The following is a 19,104-nucleotide window of genomic DNA, read 5'->3' as shown; positions in this document are numbered from 1 at the left end:
ACTCTGTGTTCAGCCTCACTAATGCCTTGTACAACTTCATCATGCTTATGGAGACTGGATATCGGCCCGAAATAAGTGACAAACCGCAGGTACCGAGAGAAACCAATCAATGATCTCAGTGTGCAGCAGCTTCCTCTGTTGCCAGGTTAGCTGGGAAAATGAAGAGCACTCCATCCTCGCCCTCCCCCCAGAAGAACTATTACACCATACAATAAGTGTGAATATTCATGGGTTTTTAATATCAAACAACCTGACCTTGCTTGCTTTTAATTATCGTGAGCCAGAAATTAGGGACTGAATCCTACACTCTGGTACGTGAAGAAATAGAACAGCATTAGAAATTCATTTTCAATGATATTAAAACTTCCTTCAGTAATACTTTCCGATTTCCCATGTTAACGTCATCAAGTAATTCTGTTTCCTAAGGATCACGCTAAAAAAAACAGCGTAATGTTCACACTGTAACTCCGTTAAACATAGAAATACATCTCCTCCATCAGTGCACGTGTGTGCGAGAGAACGTGTGCATGCATGTGTGAGAGAGTGTGAGACTAATGGTGTGCAAGAGTGCTGGTGTGTCAGTGTGATGGTGTGTGAGTGTGTGTGTGTGGGTGTGTAACTATGTCTGTGTATGTGTGTGTGTGTGTGTGAATGTCTTTAAGTGTGTAAGAGAGTGTGTGGGTGGGGAGGTGTGTAAGTCTATGTATGTGTATATGTGTGTGTAAGAAAGTATCTGAGAGTGTGTGCGAGACTATGTGTGTGAGGGAGTGTGTGTGTGTGAGCATGTGTGTGTGTGGGTGCGCATGAGTGCCTGTGTGATACAGTATATGTGCAAGTTTGTGTGTGTGATTGTGTGTGAGTATATGAGTGTGTGAGTATGTTGGAGTGTGTGAGTATGTGAGTGCGTGTGAGAGAGTGTGAGTGTGTGTATGTGTGCATAAATATGTGAGTGAGAGTGTGTGTGTGTGTTCAGGTGTGCACATGTATGTGTACATTTATGTGGGTGTGTGTGTGCATGATCGTGAGAGTGAGGGGTGCGAAAAAGTGTGAGGGAGAGTATGAGACAGGCTGAGAGTGTGTGAGGGAGAGAGCATGTGTGTATGTGTGTATGAGGGAGAGAGTGTGTATGCATGAGGGTGCAAGTCATTGTGAGGGGGTGTAGTGAAAGTGTGACAGGAAAAGTCAGGGTGGGGAGAGAGTCTGGGGAGAGTGGGGTGTTGTGGGGAGGGTCCAGAGTGTGCCAGATGTGGAATGAGTGGGTGGGTGGAGTGCTGGAGAGTGATCAGCGATTGAGTGGGGGAAGATGGAAGAAATGGGGGGAGATGGAAGGCTGGATGGAGTAGGGGGAAGGGTAGAGAGAGTGAGGTTTGGGAGCTGAGGAGAGGGATGGGTGCATTCGGTGTGTAAACGGTGATGAGAGTTGTGGAAGGGTGGATTGAGTGTGTGTTGTGTAGAGAGGGTTGAGGAAGGGTGGAGGTGTGCGGAGTGGATTGAGTTTGTGTCCGGTGGAGAAAGATGATGAAGTGTGGAGGTGTGTGGTATAGATTGAGTGTGTGGAAGGTGGAGAGATTTGTGGAAGTGTGCGGGGTGGATTGAGTGTGGAGGGTGGAGAGAGTTGTGGAAGGCTAGATTGAGAGTGCAGAGTCCCAGTCCTGCCGAAGGGTTTCAGCTCGAAATGTCAACTGTACTTTTCTCCATAGAGTATCTCCGGCATTTTGTGTGTGTCGCTCAGATTTCCAGCAGCTGCATATACTCTCTTGCTTGCATTTTCGATTTCATTAGTTCTTTCGTGCGGGAGGAGGGATTTGGGGCTTGATGTGCCTGTTCCGTTTTTTTTCACTTTTTTTCACAGGAGGAGGGAGTTGTGGGTTGATGGTTGTGCTGGCTTTTTGTTCTTTCTTGGCTTCATGGCTACCCGGAGAAGAAGAATTTCAGAGTTGTATATTTTGATAATATATTAACCTTTGAACTTTGAACTATTAATAGTATCTACAGGAGAAGTTGCTTCAAGAGGGTAATCATCATCGTTATGTGCCATGTGTCTTATGGCCATAATTGACCTTGGCAAATTTTTCTACAGAAGTGGTTTACCATTGTCTTCTTCTGGGTAGTGTCTTTACAAGACAGGTGACACCAGCCATTATTAATACTCTTTAGAGATTGTCTGCCTGTCGTCAATGGTCACATAACCCACACTTGTAATACACACCAGCTGCTTATATGACCATTCACCATCTGCTCCCATAGGACCCTAATCGGAGGGCTAAGTGGATGGTACCTCTTGCCCAGCGGAGACTGGCAGGCTAGCAGCGGGTAGGAGTGCCTTACACCTCCTTTGGTAGAGACATATCTCCATACTGCCACTCTTCAAGAAGGTAACATTCATCAAAGACCCCCACCATTTGGGCCATGCCATCTTCTCAAGCTGCCATCGGTCAGGAGGTACTGAGGCCTGAAGTCCCCCACCACCAGGTTGAAGAACATCTACTTCCCTCTACAATTTGCTTCTTGTCAAAGCAGCACAACACAACCCTTATCACTAGTGCTTAGCAACAGTGTTCACTTTGATCACTTTGCGTGGCGGCACTTGTATCTACCCCAAGAACATCAGTGGACTATGTCAGTTATTGACACAATCCATGCATTGCACTGTATGTTCTGATGTGCATGTGACAAATAAGGCTAATCTGTATCTTTTATCTTTAACCTTTGGGATGGAGACATAGAAACAGAAAACCTACAGCACAATACAGGCCCTTCGGCCCACAAAGCTGTGCCGAACATGTTCCTGCCTTAGGAATTACCTAGGGTTACCCATAGCCCTCTATTTTTCTGAGCTCCATGTACCTGTCCAGGAGTCCCTTAAAAGACCCTCTCATTTCCGTCTCCACCACTGTCGTCGGCAGCCCATTCCATGCACTCACCATTCTCTGTGTAAAAAAAACTTACCCCTAACATCTCCTCTGTACCTACTTCCAAGCACCTTAAAACTGTGCCCTCTCATGCTAGCCATTTCAGCCCTGGAAAAAGCCTCTAACTATCCACATGATCAATGCCTCTCACCATCTTATACACCTCTGTCAGGTCACCTCTCATCCTTCGTCTCTCCAAGGAAAAAACTCAGAGTTCACGCAACCTATTTTCATAAGGCATGCTTCCTAATCCAGGCAACATCCTTGTAAATCTCCTCTGCACCCTTTCTATGGTTTCCACATCCTTCCTGTAGTGAGGTGAACAGAACTGAGCACAGTATTCCAAGTGGGGTCTGACCAGGGTCCTATACAGCTGCAACATTACCTCTTGGCTCTTAAACTCAATCCCATGACTGATGAAGGCCAATACACTGTATGCCTTCTTATCCACAGAGTCAACCTGCGCAGCTGCTTTGAGTGTCTATGGTCTCGGACCCCAAGATCCCCCGATCCTCCACACTGCCAAGAGTCTTACCATTAATACTATATTCTATCATCATATTTGACCTACCAAAATGAACCACCTCACACTTAACTGGGTTGAACTCCATCTGCCACTTCTCAGCACAGTTTTGCGTCCTATCAATGTCCCGCTATAACCTCTGACAGCTCTCCACACTATCCACAACTCCCCCAACCTTTGTGTCATCAGAAAATTTACCATCCCTCCACTTCCTCATCCAGGTCATTTATAAAAATCAGAAAGAGTAGAGGTCCCAGAACAGATCCCAGAGGCACACCACTGGTCACCGTCCTCCATGCAGAATATGACCCATCTACAACCACTCTTTGCCTTCTGTGGGCAAGCCAATTCTGGATCCACAAAGCAATGTCCCCTTGGATCCCATGCCTCCTTACTTTCTCAATAAGCCTGGCAAGGGGTACCTTATCAAATGCCTTGCTAAAATCCATATACACTACACCTACAGCTCTACCTTCATCGATGTGTTTAGTCACATCCTCAAAAAATTCAATCAGGCTCATAAGGCATGACCTTCCTTTGACAAAGCCATGCTGACTACTCCTAATCATATTATGCCTCTCCAAATGTTCATAAATCCTGCCTCTCAGGATCTTCTCCATCAACTTATCAACCACTGAAGTAAGACTCACTGGTCTATAATTTCCTGGACTAGCTCTACTCCCTTTCTTGAAGAAAGGAACGACATCCGCAACCCTCCAATCCTCCGGAACCTCTCCCGTCCCCATTGATGATGCAAAGGTCAATGCCAGAGGCTCAGCAATCTCCTCCCTCACCTCCCACAGTAGCCTGGGGTACATCTCGTCTGAGACACCAGAAGATGTTTCACCTTTCGTGGTTGGTGTCCTGGGAGCCCCTCCTCCTGTTGTCCAGTACCACTCCCGGTGAGGGGAGCTGGGACCACAGATAGTGGCTGGAAGCCTGCTTTGTCTACTGTTGTGTAACTGAACACCTGTGTGTTCCCTGTGTCACAATTTCCTCACCAGATACAATCTCACCATTGCCCTGAGCACTCCTTACTGGGCTCGGATAGGTCCCCGGTCGTACAGGAATGGTAGTGAGAGGTGTATTAGGCTACGATGTGACAGATTGTGGAGGTGAACATTTCTGCTGCCGGTGGCTAAATTGTCGTTGTTGGGACTCAATACCCCTGGATCTTGACTTCTTGACATCAAGGCCCCAGTCAGTCTGAGTTGGCAGCAACATCTCCAGCTCCATCACGCTCTGCACTGGTGCCCCCAGGGTCTGAGCTCAGCCCGCTGCTGACTCACGGCTGCACCGCCAGATTCAGCTCAATCCGCATCACGTTTCCTGATGATACTACAGTGGTTGTTCTCAGCACCAACAATAGTGAGTCTCGATGGGCTGAATGACTGAATTTTGCTCCTGTGTCTTATGGACTGGGCGGGTGGGGGGAGGTGTGTCCCTGGGGACGAAGCTGGGACTTTGTTTGGGCTCAGACCGGATACTAAGCTCTGTTCTCCTGATCAGGGCAAGTGCCCCTCTATCAGCTGCTGAATCAGTGACTCCACACCCACCAAGACTAGGACACAGGATGACTCCTTGGTGGGGAATTCAGTGCTCCTTAGTACCCTGCCTCAGCAGCTGAATTCGTAGCCCTGTCCTCACCAACACAAGGACACAGGATGACCCTTGTGACCCTGGGTGAGGGATTTAATGTCCCTCAGTGAGTGGCTTGTCAACACCAGCACTGACTGAGACAGCCAGTTTAGAGACACAGATCGACCAGATGGAGTCTGCGGCAGATAGTGAGTAACCAGGCTGGTGGATAAATCCCCTGTCCCCATGCGCAAAGCCCCCCTGTGGTAGACACACCCTCCGTCATGGTAGGATATGACCACCTGACAGTGCTTGTGGAGACAAGGTCCCAGCTTCTGTTTCAACATTGTGATCTGTAGCACCTGGGACAACCACTGAATATTCAACCTCCCCAGTCCTGCACTCCACCCTTAAACAAATCTCTCCACCCTCAATCCACCCTACACATTTCCACCATTCCACCACTCTCTCCACCCTCCGCACACTCAATCCACCACACACACTTCCACCATTCCACCACTCTCTCCACCCTCCGCACACTCAATCCACCCCACACACTTCCACCCTTCCACCACTCTCTCCACCCTCCGCACACTCAATCCACAACACACACTTCTACCATTCCACCACTCTCTCCACCCTCCGCACACTCAATCCACCCTCCACATTTCCACCATTCCACCACTCTCTCCACCCTCCGCACACTCAATCCACCACACACACTTCTACCATTCCACCACTCTCTCCACCCTCCACACACTCAATCCACCTCACACACTTCCACACTCCACAACGGCTGATAGCCTCCAGAAATATTGTTCGTGAGGGGAATTGTTACAGGGGAACCCTTCACTGATTGTATTCCCCTGACTTTTCCTGGCGGTCATCCACCTAGATCAAGCCTGCTGCTTGGGCGTGACACATCAAAGGATGAGAGGAGATCTTACAGAAACATAGAAAATTATGAAAGGCATAGATAAGATAGAGGCAGAAAAGTTGTTTCCTCTGCTAGGTGATACTAGAATTAGAGGACATAGACTCACGATTCGAGGGAGTAAATATTGGACGGAGATGAGGAGGAACTGCTTTTCACAAAGAGTGGTGAATCTGTGAAATTCACTGCCCAATGAAACAGTAGAGGCTACCTCAGTAAATATATTTAAGACAAGGTTGAATAGACTTTTGCATAGGAGGGTAACTAAGTGTTTTGGGGAAAAAGCAGGCAGATGGAGATAAGTCCATGGTCAGATCAGCCATGATCTTATTGAATGGTGGAGCAGGCTCGACGGGCCAGATGGCTGACACCTGCTCCTATTTCTTATTCTCTTACTGATGCAATCACAATGAATTGCCCTTACAATTGCATCTATGTTCCGATAGTGAAATATCCTTTGAATGCAAAATGATTTGAGGGTGGATAAATCTCCTGGACCTGATGGAATGCACCCTGAGGTTCTGAAGGAAGTAACAGGAGAGATTGTGAAGGCATTAACAATGATCTTTCAAAAATATATAGATTCTAGCATTGTACCAGAATACTGGAAATTTACAAATGTTATTCTGCTATTTAAGGAGGTTGGGAGGTAGCAGAAAGTAAACTATAGACCTGTTCGCCTGACATAAGTGGTTGGGAAGTTGTTGGAATCCATTGTTAGGGATGAGATACAGAGTACCTGGAGGCACATGACAAGATAGGCCAAAGCCAGCATGGTTTCCTGAAAGGAAAATCCTGCCTGACAAATCTACTGCAATTTGTTTAGGAAATTACAAGCAGAGTAGACAAAGCAGATGCAGTAGATGTGGTGTACTTGGATTTTCAGAAGGCCTTTGACAAGGTGCCGCACATGAGGTTGCTTAGCAAGATAAGAGCCCATGGAATTAAAGGGAAGTTACTAGCATGGGTGAAGCATTGGCTGATCGGCAGAAAACAGAGAGTGGGAATAAAGGGATCCTATTCTGGCTGGCTGCCAGTTACCAGTGGAGTTCCACAGGGATTGGAATTGGGACCGCTGCTTTTTACGATGAATGTCAATGGTTTGGACTATGGGATTAATGGATTTGTGGCTAAATTTGCCGATGATACAAAGATAGGTGGAGGAGCGGGTAGTGTTGAGGAAACAGTGAGCCTGCAGCGAGACTTAGATAGTTTAAGTGAATGGGCAAAGAAGTGGCAAATGAAATACAATGTTGGAAAGTATATGGTCATGCACTTTGGTGGAAGAAATAAATGGGCAATCTATTATTTAGATGGGGAGAGAATTCAAAATGCAGAGATGCAAAGGGACTTTAGGGTATCCTTGTGTAGGATACCCTAAAGGTTAACCTCCAGGTTGAGTCAGTAGTGAAGAAGGCGAAGGCAATGTTGGCATTCATTTATAGAGGTATAGAATATAAGAGCAGGGATGTGATGTTAAGGCTCTATAGGGCACTCGTGCGACCACACTTGGAGTATTGTGTGCAGTTTTTGGCACCTTATTTTAGAAAGGATATACTGACCTTGGAGAGGGTTCTGAGAAGATTCACGAGAATGATTCCAGGAATGAAAGGGTTACCATTTGAGGAACGTCTGGCAGCACTTGGGCTGTATTCCCTGGAGTTCAGGAAAATAAGGGGGGATATCATAGAAACATTCCGAATGTTGAAAGGCCTGGGCAGATTAGATATGGCAAAGTTATTTCCCATGGTAGGGGAATCTAGGACAAGAGAGCACGATTTCAGGATTGAAGGACATCTAATTAGAACTGAGATGTGGAGAAATTACTTTAGTCAGAAGGTGGTAAATCTATGGAATTTGTTGCCACGAGAGGCTGTGGCGGCCAAGTCATTGGGTGCACTTAAGGCAGAGATAGATAGGTTCTTGATTAGCCAGGGTATCAAAGGGTATGGGGAGAAGGCAAAGGAGTGGGGGATAACTGGAGAATTGGATCAGCCCATGATTGAATGGTGGAGCAGACTGGATGGGCCAAATAGCCTACTTCTGCTCCTATATCTTATGGTCTTATGATCAAAGTGAACACTGTTGCAAAGCACTAGTGATAAGGGTTGTGTTGTGTTGCTTTGACAAGAAGAAAATTGTAGAGGGAAGTAGATGTTCTTCAACCTGGTGGTGTGGGACTTCAGGCCTCAGTATCTCCTGACCGATGGCAGCTTGAGAAGATGGCATGGCCCAAATGGTGGGGGTCTTTGATGAATGTTACCTTCTTGAAGAGTGGCAGTATGGAGATATGTCTCTACCAAAGGAGGTGTAAGGCACTCCTACCCGCTGTTAGCCTGCCAGTCTCCGCTGGGCAAAAGGTACCATCCACTTAGTCCTCCGATCAGGGTCACGTGAAGCTATGGGAGCAGATGGTGAATGGTCATATAAGCAGCTGGTGTATATTGCAAGTGCTGGTTATGTGACCATTGGCGGCAAGCGGACAATCTCTAAAGAGTATTGATAATGGCTGGGGTCTTCTGTCTTGTAAAGACACTACCCAGAAGAAGGCAATGGTAACCCACTTCTGTAGAAAAATTTGCCAAGGACAATCATGGTCATGAGACACATGGCACATAACGATGATGATGACCTTCTTGAAGCAACTTCTCCTGTAGAGACTATTAATAGTTCAAAGTTCAAAAGTTAATGTATTATCAAAATATATAACTCTGAAATTCTTCTTCTCCGGGTAGCCATGAAGCCAAGAAAGATCAAAAAGCCAGCACAATCATTAAACCACAAATCCCTCCTCCTGTGGAAACAAAGCAAACAAAAATGGAACAGGCACATCAATCCCCAAATCGCTCCTCCCGCACAAAAAAAAACTAACAAAATGGAAAATGCAGAAGGACTTGGACAGATTAGGATAATAGGCAAGAAGGAAACCAATGAAATACAATGTTGTAAATTGCATGGTCATGCACTTTGGTAGTAGAATATAATGTGCAGATTATTTTCTAAATAAAAAAAAACAAAATGTGAAATGCAAAGGGACTTGAGATTCCTTGTGCAGAACACCCTAAAGGTTAGCTTGCAGGTAGATTCAGTGGGTTCAGAGAAGGTTCATGATTCCACAAATGACAGGATTATCTATGAGGAGCATTTGATGGCTCTGGGTCTGTACTCGCCGGAATTTATAAGTATGGGGGGCGGTGGTGGTGGAATCTCATTGAAACCTTTAGAATATTGAAAGGCCGAGACAGAGTAGATGTGGTAAGGATGTTTCCCAAGTCTGGGAGTCTAGGACAAGAGGGAACACTCTCAGTATAGAAGGGTGCCCATTTAAAACAGAAATATGGAGAAATGTCTTTAGCCAAAAGGTGGTGAATTTGTGGAATGTGTTACCACAGGCAGTTATGGAGGCCAGGTCATTAGGTGTACTTAAGGCCTTCAGCATTGTCCATTATCCCTTCCATACATCTAACAACTTCTTTGTCCCCCTACCATCAAGCAGGGGGTACCACAGCACTAGGACAAGAACCATTAGGATCTGAAAAAGCTTCTTCCCCTAGGCCATGAGGCTACTGAACTCCCTGCCACCACCCAGGTCTCATCACGCATGAAGCATCAGTAGTGTTATACTGTTTACTTTTTAACTTGTGTCATAAATACACCTTATTGTTTCTTAATTTATTTGTGGTAATATTACTTTCTGTGTTCAGTGCGAGTTAAATGTACTGTGTTGTCCGGAGTAATGTTATCTCATTTGATGATATACTAGTGTATAATTGAAGAAGAATAGACTGGAACTTGAACTTGATGTTCACAGAGGCCTCAAAATTTCCACAAAAGGTGATAGGGTGGTTAAGAAGGTGCATGGTGTGTTGGCTTTTATTGAAATCAAGAGCCCCGAGATACTGTTGCAGCTCTATAGAACTCTGGTTAGACCACACTTGTGTTGTGTTCAGTTCTGGTTGCTACGTTACAGGAAGGATGTGGAGACAAGATTTACCAAGATGTTGCCTGGATTAAAGAGCATGTCTTATGAGAATAGGTTGAGTGAGTTAGGGCTTTTCTCTTTGGAGTGAAGGAAGATGGGAGGTGACGTAACAGAGGTGTACAAGATGATAGAAGGCATAGATCGAGTGGACAGCCAGAGACTTTTTCCCAGGGTGGAAATGGCTAATATAAGGGGGTCATAATTTTAAGGTGATTGGAGGAAAGTATAGGAGGGATGTCAGCGATAAGTTTTCAACATGGAGAGTGGTTGGAGCATGGAAACTGTTGCTATAGGTGATAGTGAAGGAGGATAAGAGGCGACTTGATAGAGATGTATAAGATAATAAGAGGCAGAGATAGCTAAAATAGAGGGGCATCATTTTAATGTGATTGGAGGAAAGTATAGGGTAAATGTCAGTGTTAATTTTTTACGTAGAGAATGGTCGAATATTTTGCCAGGGGTGGTGGTGGAGACAGACACATGAGAGATACTTCAGAAACTCTTAGATAGAGTCATAGAACACTACAGCACAGGAACAAGCTCTTCAATCCCCCTAGTCCATGCTGAACTATTGATCAGTCTAGTTCAATTGACTTGCACCCAGACCATAGTCCTCCACACTCCATCCATATACCTATCCAAAATAATGTTGAAATCAAGCTCAAATGCAACACTTGTGCTGGCAACTTGTTCCACACTCTCACATCCCTCTGAATGAAGATTTTTCCCTCATGGACCCCTTAAACTTTACATCTTTCACTCTTAACCCATGACCTCTAGTTCTAGTCTCACCCAACCTCAGCTGAAAAAGCCTGCTTGCACTTATCCTATCTACACCCCGCATAATTTTGTATACCTCTGTCAAATCTCCCCTGAACCTTCTACACTCAAGGGAATGAAGTTCTAACCTATTCAATCTTTCCCTATAAATCAGGTCCTCAAGTCCTAAGAACATCCTTGTAATTTTCTATGCATTCTTTCAAACTTATTTACATCTCTCCTGTTGTAGGTGACCAAAACTGCGCACAATGCTCCAAATTAAACCCTGACTTACATCTTATATAACTTCAACATAACATCATAACTCCTGAACTCAGTGCTTTGATTTATGAATCCCAGTCTCTTTATGACCCTATCTCCCTGTGATGCCACTTTCAAGGAATTATGTACACACATTCCCAGATTCCTCTGCTCTACCACACTCCGCATGTTCACTGTGTAAGGCCTACTCTGGTCGGTCCTGGAAAAGTGCAATGTCTCATATTTGTCTACATTAACTTCCATCTGCCATTTTTCAACCCAGTTTTCCACTGCAAGCTTTAATAGACTTCCTCAAAGTCTACTACTCTCACAATCTTGGTGTCAACCGCAAATCTTCTGATCCAGTTTACCACATTACCATCCAGGTCGTTATATAGATGACAATCACCAATAGACCCAGCATCGATCCCTGCAGCACACCACTAGTAACTGGCGTTCAGTCAGAGAGGCAATCATCTCCAGTCCTGATGAAGGGTCTCAACTCAAAATGTCAATTGTACTCTTTGCCATAGATGTTACCTGGCCTGCTGAATTCCTCTAGCATTTTGTGTGTGTTGCTTCGATTTCCAGCATCTGCAGATTTTCTCTTGTCATCTACTACAGCTCTCTGGCTTCTTTGCATGAAGCCAATTTCTAATCCAGTTTACTGGCTCATCTTGAATGCTAAGTGACTGAACCTTCTTGACCAACCTCCCATGTGGGACCTGGTCAATGGCCTTGCTAAAGTCCATGTAGATAACATCCACTGCTTTTCCTTCATCATCTTTCTGAGTAACTTCCTTGAAAAACTCTACAAGATTGGCTAGACATAACCTACCATACACAAGGCTCTGTTGACTGTCCCTAATATGAATGGCTGGTGACGTAGTGGCATCAGCACTGGACTTCGGGGCGCGAGGTCCCAAGTTTGAATCCCGCCGGCTCCCTTGCATGTTCTCCATCCATGCCTGGGTCGAGTACCGAGCTAACAACTCGACCTCGTAAAAAAAAACCTGGAGAGGGATGGGCTCCGCCAGGTTTCAGATGCCCAAGACACGCTGTACGATGAGCATACCAAAAAACTTGTCATGACAGCGCCCCGATGACTCCACCAGGAGCTAAGGGCATGCGTGTGCGCGCGTGCGCGCGCACACACACACACACACACACACACACAATGTCCCTGTCTATCCAAATGACTATATATACCATAAGATATAGGAGTAGAATTAGGTGATTTGGCCCATCAAATCTGCTCCACCATGCTGATCCAATTTTCCTCTGAGCCCCCATATCCCTTCATGCCCTGACCAATCAAGAATCTATCAACCCCCGCCTTAAATATACGTAAAGACTTGGCCTCCACAGCTGCCTGTGGCAAAGAATTCCACAGATTCACCATTCCCTGGCTAAAGAAAGTCCTCCTCATTTCTGTTCTAAAAGGAAGCTCCTCGATTCTGAGCCTGTGTAGATTCTCCCAACATAGGAAACATCCTGTCCATATCCACTCTATCAAGGCCTTTCAGTATTTGATAGGTTTCAATATGGTCATCCCTCATTCTTCTGAATTCTAGTGAATATAGGCCCACATCCATCAAATGCTCTTCATATGACAAGCCATTCAATACTGGAAACAATTTCGTGAACCTCCGTTGAATCCTCTTCAGTTTTAGCATATCCTTTCTAAAGTAAGGGGCCCAAACTTGCTCACAATATTCCAGATGAGGCCTCACCAGTGCTTTACAAAGTCTCAACATTACATCTTTGCTTTTATATTCCAGTCCTCTTGAAATGAATGTTAACATTACATTTGCCTTCCTCATCACAGACTCAACCTGCAAATTAACCTTTAGTGAAGTCTGCACAAGGATTCCCAAGTCCCTTTGCGTCTCAGCTTTTTGTATTTTCTCTCCATTTAGAAAATAGTCAACCCTTTCATTTCTTCTACCAAAGTGCATGACCATACACTTCCCGACACTGTATTCCATTTGCCATTTCTTTGCCCATTCTCTTAATGTGTTTCTGTAGCCTCTCTACTTCCTCAAAACTACCTTCTCCTCCACTGATCTTCATATCGTCTCCAAACATTGCAACAAAGCCATCATCCAAATCATTGATGTATAACGTAAAAAGAATTGGTTCCAATGTAAACCCCTGTGAAACACCAATAATCACTTGCAGCCAGCTAGAAAAGTCTCCCTTCAGTCCCACTCTTTGCCTCCTGCCAATCAGCCACTGCTTTACCCATGCTAGAATCTTTCCTGTAATACCATTGGCTTGTAGCTTGGTAAGAAGCCTCATTTGTGGCACCTTGTCAAAGGCCTCCTGAAAATCCAAGTACACAACATCAACTGATTTCTCCTTTGTCTATCCTGCTTGTTATTTCTTCAACAGCCTCTCTTCACCTCACATTGCCTCTGTTTAGCTTCCAATAACTTTCCCCCTACTGATGTCAGGCTCAACAGCCTATCATTTTCTGGCTTATTCCTAGAGCCTTTCTTAAATACAGTGAGAACATTAGCTATCCTTCCATCCTCCAGTACCTCACTCGTGGCTAAGAATGTTTAAATACCTCTGTTAGGGGCCCAACAATTTCTACACCTGCCTCCCACAGGGTCCGACAGAACACCTTGTCTGGCCCTGGGGATTTATCCACCCTAACTTCCCTTACAACAGTAAGCACCTATTCCTCTGTAATCTATATAGAGTACATGACCTTACTGTTGCTTTGCCTCACTTCTATAGACTCTGAGTCTGTGCCCTGATTAAATACAGATGCAAAAAATCCATTTAAGATCACCCCATCTCTAGATGACCACTGATCTTCGAGAGGACCAATTTTGTCCCTTGCAATCCTTTTGCTCTTATTATATCTGTAGAAGCTCTTGGCTTTCTCCTTCACCTTGTCTGCTAGGGAAATGTCATGCCTTTCTTAGCACTCCTGATTTCCCTCTAAATGTATTTATAAGCACATGGATGATAGAAAAATGGAGGGAAGGTTTAGACTGATCTTAGAGTAGATTAAAAGGTTGACACAGCACCATGGGTCAAAGGGCCTGTACTTGCTGCAGGGTTCGATGTTCCAGGAATGGCAGATGGAATTTAACTCAGACAAGCGTGAAGTGATGCAGTTTTTGAAGTTAATCCAGGGCAACGCATAAACAATGAATAACAGAGTCACTGGTGATATGGCCATGATATTAAACCTGATTCTAATTTTGACTCTGTTACTGACAAGTGCTACGGAACAGAATACAGGTACTAGGCTCCCTGAGAGTGGAAACACAGATGGATAAGCTGGTGCAGAATGTGTACAGCATGCTGGGCTTCACCACTTGGGGTATTGGCTATAAGAGTTGGGACATCGTGAAACAAGACATTGGTGAGACCACACCACGAGCGCTGTCTGCCGTTCTGGGTGCTGTTCTGTGGGAAGGGTTTGAGCAGGTGCAGAACAGATCCATAGGGAGTTGTTGTCCCTGGAGTGAAGGAGGCTGAGAGGTATCCTTGGGTGGGGGGGGTTATAAAATCATGAGGGGCAGAGATAAGGTAGATAATCACAGTCATTTCCCCTCCTCACAGACCAGAGGGTACAGGTTTAAGGTGAGATTGGAAAGACGTAAAGCATTCAAGAAGTTATGTCGCAGGTTTATAAAACTCGAGTGAGATGCATCTGAAGTACTGAATAGAGTTCTTGTCGCTTCATTGTAAGAAGAATGTCGAGGTTTTGGAGAGAGTACAACCAAGGTTTACCAGGATGTTGCCTGGATCAGAGGACATGTGCCATCATGAGAGGTTGGAGACACTTGGGCTGTTTTCTCTGGGGCGGTGGAAGCTGAGGGGAGATCTGAGAGAGGTTTATAAGATTATGAGAGGCAGGGATAGAGCAGACAGACAGAATATAATACCTGAAATATCTAATACCAGAGGGGAGGCATTTAAGGTGAGAGGAGGTAATTTTGTAGGCAATCAGAGGAGCAATTTTTTTTTACACAGAGTGGTGGGTACCTAGAATGCATAGCCTGGGGAGGCAAATGCATTAAGGACATTTTAGTGACATTTAAATAGGCACACAGATATGAGGAAAATGGGACAATACAGGCAGAGGGATTAGCTTAGTTAGCCACTTAATTATTAATTTAATTGGTTCAGTACAACATCGTGGGCCAAAGGGTCTGTTTCTGCTCTATGTTGTGTGAGTGCTGAGGGACAGATTATTCATGGTGGGTGTGTGGAATAAACAGATGTGTGTAAATTGTGAATGCTTTATTATTGAAAAAGGATCGAGTGCTTTTCCAGTGTACACGACGAATAAACTCTTCTCAGGTTTCCAGCCGGGTAACAGCTATCGATTTTAAACAACATTTCGATGACAAACTCTGCCATTTTCATCAGGGATGATGCCTAGGCGTGTCTAGTCTGGTGGTATATATACCTCTGTCGTCCATCCCTCCTGATTGGTTAGTCCTCATCCAGGTTTCCCCAGTCCCACCTTGTTTTCCTCTGTCTTCCCTATATTTTCACAGTTTCTGGAAGGATTACCAGAAATGCCAGATTAATACCATCCACAACGCCTTAAGGAAGCTCACATTACAGCTTCTGTGGGTCAAAGATGACCTGGGACTCAGGTCGGCTGGCTTTTACAGGATTCCCTGTGAATGCGGAGCAGTGTACATCGGCCAGACAGGACACACAGTGGAAACTGGCATCAAGGAGCACAGGAGGTGCATCTGTTTTGGTTACCCAGAGAAATCAGCGGTCGTACAACACTGCATTCACAATGACGTTGACAGCACAAAATATTGTGCAGTGCTGCTGGAGTAGAAATCATCCCAGATGATGATGGTAGAGTTGGTCTTCGAAATGTTGATTAAAATCGATACCTGTAGCTGGCTGGAAGCCCGAGAAGAGTTTATTTGTGCTTTATTATTGTCACATGTACAATGAAACTCTGATTTGCATACCATCTATATAGATCATTTCACTACAACAGTGCATTGAGGTGATACAAGAAGAAACAATAACAGATTGCAGAATGAAGTGTTACAGTTGCACAGAGAGTGTAAGACTGAGACAGTAAGGTGCAAGGTTATGACAAGGTAAAGTGTGATGTCAAGAGTCCACCTCATTACACTGGGGGAAAGTAATAGACAATTGCCACACATGGATGAATAGGGGCCAAACTTGGGGAAATGGGAATGGTCAGCTTGAAGAGCCTGTCTCCACACTTTATCACTTTTCCTCACCTGACTGGCACCCCCTCAACCCCCGACCACTGCCTACCTCCACCACTGGTCCACAGCTGCTGCAGTGTGCACCATCTACAAAATACACAGGCCACTTGGACAGCACCCCCCAGACCCATGATCAGTGGCAGCCGTGTCCTCAGACACATTCCCTCATACTCTCTCACCCCTGTTTGCCCTGAAGCAAACAGCTCTCACAGCCCTGGCTCTCCAACTTCACCAATCAGTCCTTCATTTTAAAGCCCATTGTGTTCCTGTGTCCCTTGAGGGAGTTAGATATGGCCCTTGTGGCTAAAGGGATCAGGGGGTATGGAGGGAAGGCTGGTGCAGGGTTCTGAGTTGGATAATCAGCCATGATCATACTGAATGGCGGTGCAGGCTCGAAGGGCCAAATGGCCTACTCCTGCACCTATTTTCTATGTTTCTGACTGTGTGCCTGTGTCTGTGGGAGTCTCTGTGTGTATTCGTATGACAGTCTGTGTAAATAAGAATGAATCAGTGCATCTGTGTGTGAGACAGTCTGTGTAGTGTGTGTGTGTGTGTGTGTGTGTGAGAGAGAGAGAGAGAGAGAGTGTGTGTGTGTCTATATGTATGTTCATGTGTGGCTATGTGTGAGAGTGCATGTGTGAGCTACACTCGCTCCTGAATTATGTCATCCTGACGTTCTCTGTTGGTCTCCCCTCACTAGTGACTCTGCCTGATATCTGTGGGGTTTGTGTGGTTAGGGGTAGGGGTGTGTGTGTGTCTGTCTGCCAGGCGAGGTTCCTGTGTCCATAACCCCAGTCATGAACAGGAAGGGACGACCCAGTGTAGCGGAGTGAGGAGGGGTTGCGCGGAGGAGGAGAATTTGCAGAGAGGGGGAGGGGTTATGCGGGGGCCGACCACGACCACGCCGGGTCCCAGACTCAGCACTAGACCCCTTTTCGCAAACCCTCCGCATTCCGCACCCCCCCCCACCCGACTCCGCAATCCGCAAACATCCTGCATGACGGTTCCCGGGACCTGGACGCTCAGCGGTCTCGGGGGCTGGGGGAAGAGGATCTCGTCTCCTCCACAACCCCCATTGGGAACCCCCCCCCTCGCTTCCCAAAACAAAATCACAACAAATCCGGCGCATGGTGCAGGCTGGTCCCTCTGCACTCGCGTTTCAGATCGCCGACCCTGCCCCTCCGCCCCGTTACTGACCCTGTCCCCATCCCGTCCCTCTCTCCCTCCCTCCCTCCCTCCCTCCCTCCGCTCCTGGCATTGGCCTCCAATCTCTCCCCTTACAGGGCTGATCCTTGCTTTCTCGTCCTCTTCCCGCCCCCTAGCTACCCCTCTCCCACTTCCTCCCCCCCAACCCTCTCTTATGTCTAACCATCTCCTTCTCTCCCCTTTTTCTCTCACCTTCCCCTTGCCTCATCTCTCTCATCTATCCTCTCCCCCTCACCGATCTTCCCTCCTTCCCTAGCTTTCTCTCCCTCTCTCTCCCGCCTCTACCCTCCCTTCTCTCCCTTTCCCTCTTTCTCCCACACTTTCCCCTCTCCCCCCCTTTCCCCTTCCCTATCTCCCACTCCCGTTCATTCTCTCTCTCCCCATCCCTCACCAATAACCCCGGTGGCCCCGGGCTCGACCCGCACTCACAGGCGTTGGTAACGGCGAAGCTGTTGCCGATATCCACACTCTCTATTTGGGTGATGAGTTTGTACAGCGTGTCCGTGTTGTAGAAGGAGAGTCCAAATCGGAAAGCGGAATATTCCTGAGAGTGCTGCTTGGGGAAGAGCGCGCCTGCAGGGGGGAATGAGAGAGGGTCAGCGAGCAGGGGGAGAGAGGCAGAAAGTGTGATGGGGGGAGAGGGAGGAAAAGGAGGAGGCAAGGAGAGAGGGACGGAGGAAAGGAGGGCAGGAAAGAAGGAGGGAGAGAGGAGGAGGAGAGACAAAGGGGGAGAGGGAGGAAGAGAGACACGGTGAGAGGGAGCTTCGGGTGGAGAGATGAGGGAGCTCCGAGTAGAGGGAGGGAGCCTTGGTGTTGTCGCTGGGGGAGTAACTCCTTACCGATCTGCAGACTGCTGGGGAACGCTCCGAAGACAGAGGCCAGGAGCCCCGAGCACAACACGGCCGCTAGCGCCCGCCTCATTCTGCCTCTGCATGGGCGACTGGAGCGGAGCCGCCGTCCCCGCCGAGGCTGCAGCAGCTCTGTGAGCGCCGCCTGACACGCATCGCCGGGCGTCCCCACCGCGGAGCCGCCTCTCGCACGTCCCCAGCGCGGAGCCGTCGCTTGCTCCACCAGGTGGAGCCAGATGAATTGAATGCTTTGACTGTTCCTCTGTCAGAGCGGTCACATCGCGGAGATCGCCGTTCCCCGCGGGCAAAGGCCCAGGGCGAAACTGGTCAATCGCCGCTAGCACGGACCGAGCTCAGAGCCGGTCATTCACGGCGGGCAGGACACCAGCGCGGAGCCAGCGGTCGTTCACCACGGGCAAGGCCACGGCCACGGCGCAGAGCCGAACATTCGCCGCCGGCAGGGCCTCAGCGCGGAGCCGCCCGTTGGCCGCAGGCACAGTCCCAGCTCGGAGCCGGCCGTTCGCCGCGGGCACAGCCCCAGCGTGGAGTCAGTTTACGCCGTCGCTGCTTGGCGATCGGATCGCGGGATTGTCCCGTCGACTGGAATCTCCCCGTCCTGGAACGCGGGGTCAGATTGCTGGGAGGGAACCGGGGGCCGAATAGTTCACAGATCCTGTTGTATAGAAGCCAGTGTAACCATAGCAACTGGTCGGGAGCCCCTCCTGGTTATGTACAGGAACGGGGCTAGAGAGAGGGTTATGCATCTGTGTGCCTCGTCTGTGCGACAAGGATAGGAGGGAAAAGCGAAAGGAGGAGGAAAGGATGAGGCGAGGGAAAGAAGAGAGGGAATAAGAGAGATGGGTGGGT

At 47.2% G+C, this 19,104-nt stretch overlaps 1 protein-coding gene across 5 annotated transcripts in view; it reads right to left on the bottom strand.

Annotated features, from left to right (window-relative positions):
- The window catches only part of LOC134349170 (glutamate receptor 1-like), a 201,221-nt gene extending 182,406 nt beyond the window's left edge, over positions 1-18,815 (bottom strand). For 3 of the 5 annotated variants that reach the window (XM_063053099.1, XM_063053100.1, XM_063053103.1), the window contains exons 1-2: positions 18,229-18,815; positions 17,819-17,962 (exon numbers count right to left, since the gene is read on the bottom strand). In XM_063053099.1, the coding sequence (XP_062909169.1) occupies positions 17,819-17,962; positions 18,229-18,323 (239 nt within the window). In that variant the 5' untranslated portion in view covers positions 18,324-18,815. The remainder of the gene's footprint in view (positions 1-17,818; positions 17,963-18,228) is intronic. The other 2 variants (XM_063053102.1, XM_063053101.1) reach the window with 2 other exon arrangements.
- Between the last annotated feature and the right edge of the window lie 289 nt (positions 18,816-19,104).

The sequence above is a fragment of the Mobula hypostoma genome, chromosome 7 (genome assembly GCF_963921235.1).
Source record: "Mobula hypostoma chromosome 7, sMobHyp1.1, whole genome shotgun sequence".
Classification (NCBI taxonomy): domain Eukaryota; kingdom Metazoa; phylum Chordata; class Chondrichthyes; order Myliobatiformes; family Myliobatidae; genus Mobula; species Mobula hypostoma.
Note: the sequence above shows the minus strand (reverse complement) of the source record. Positions and strands in the feature narration are given on the sequence as shown.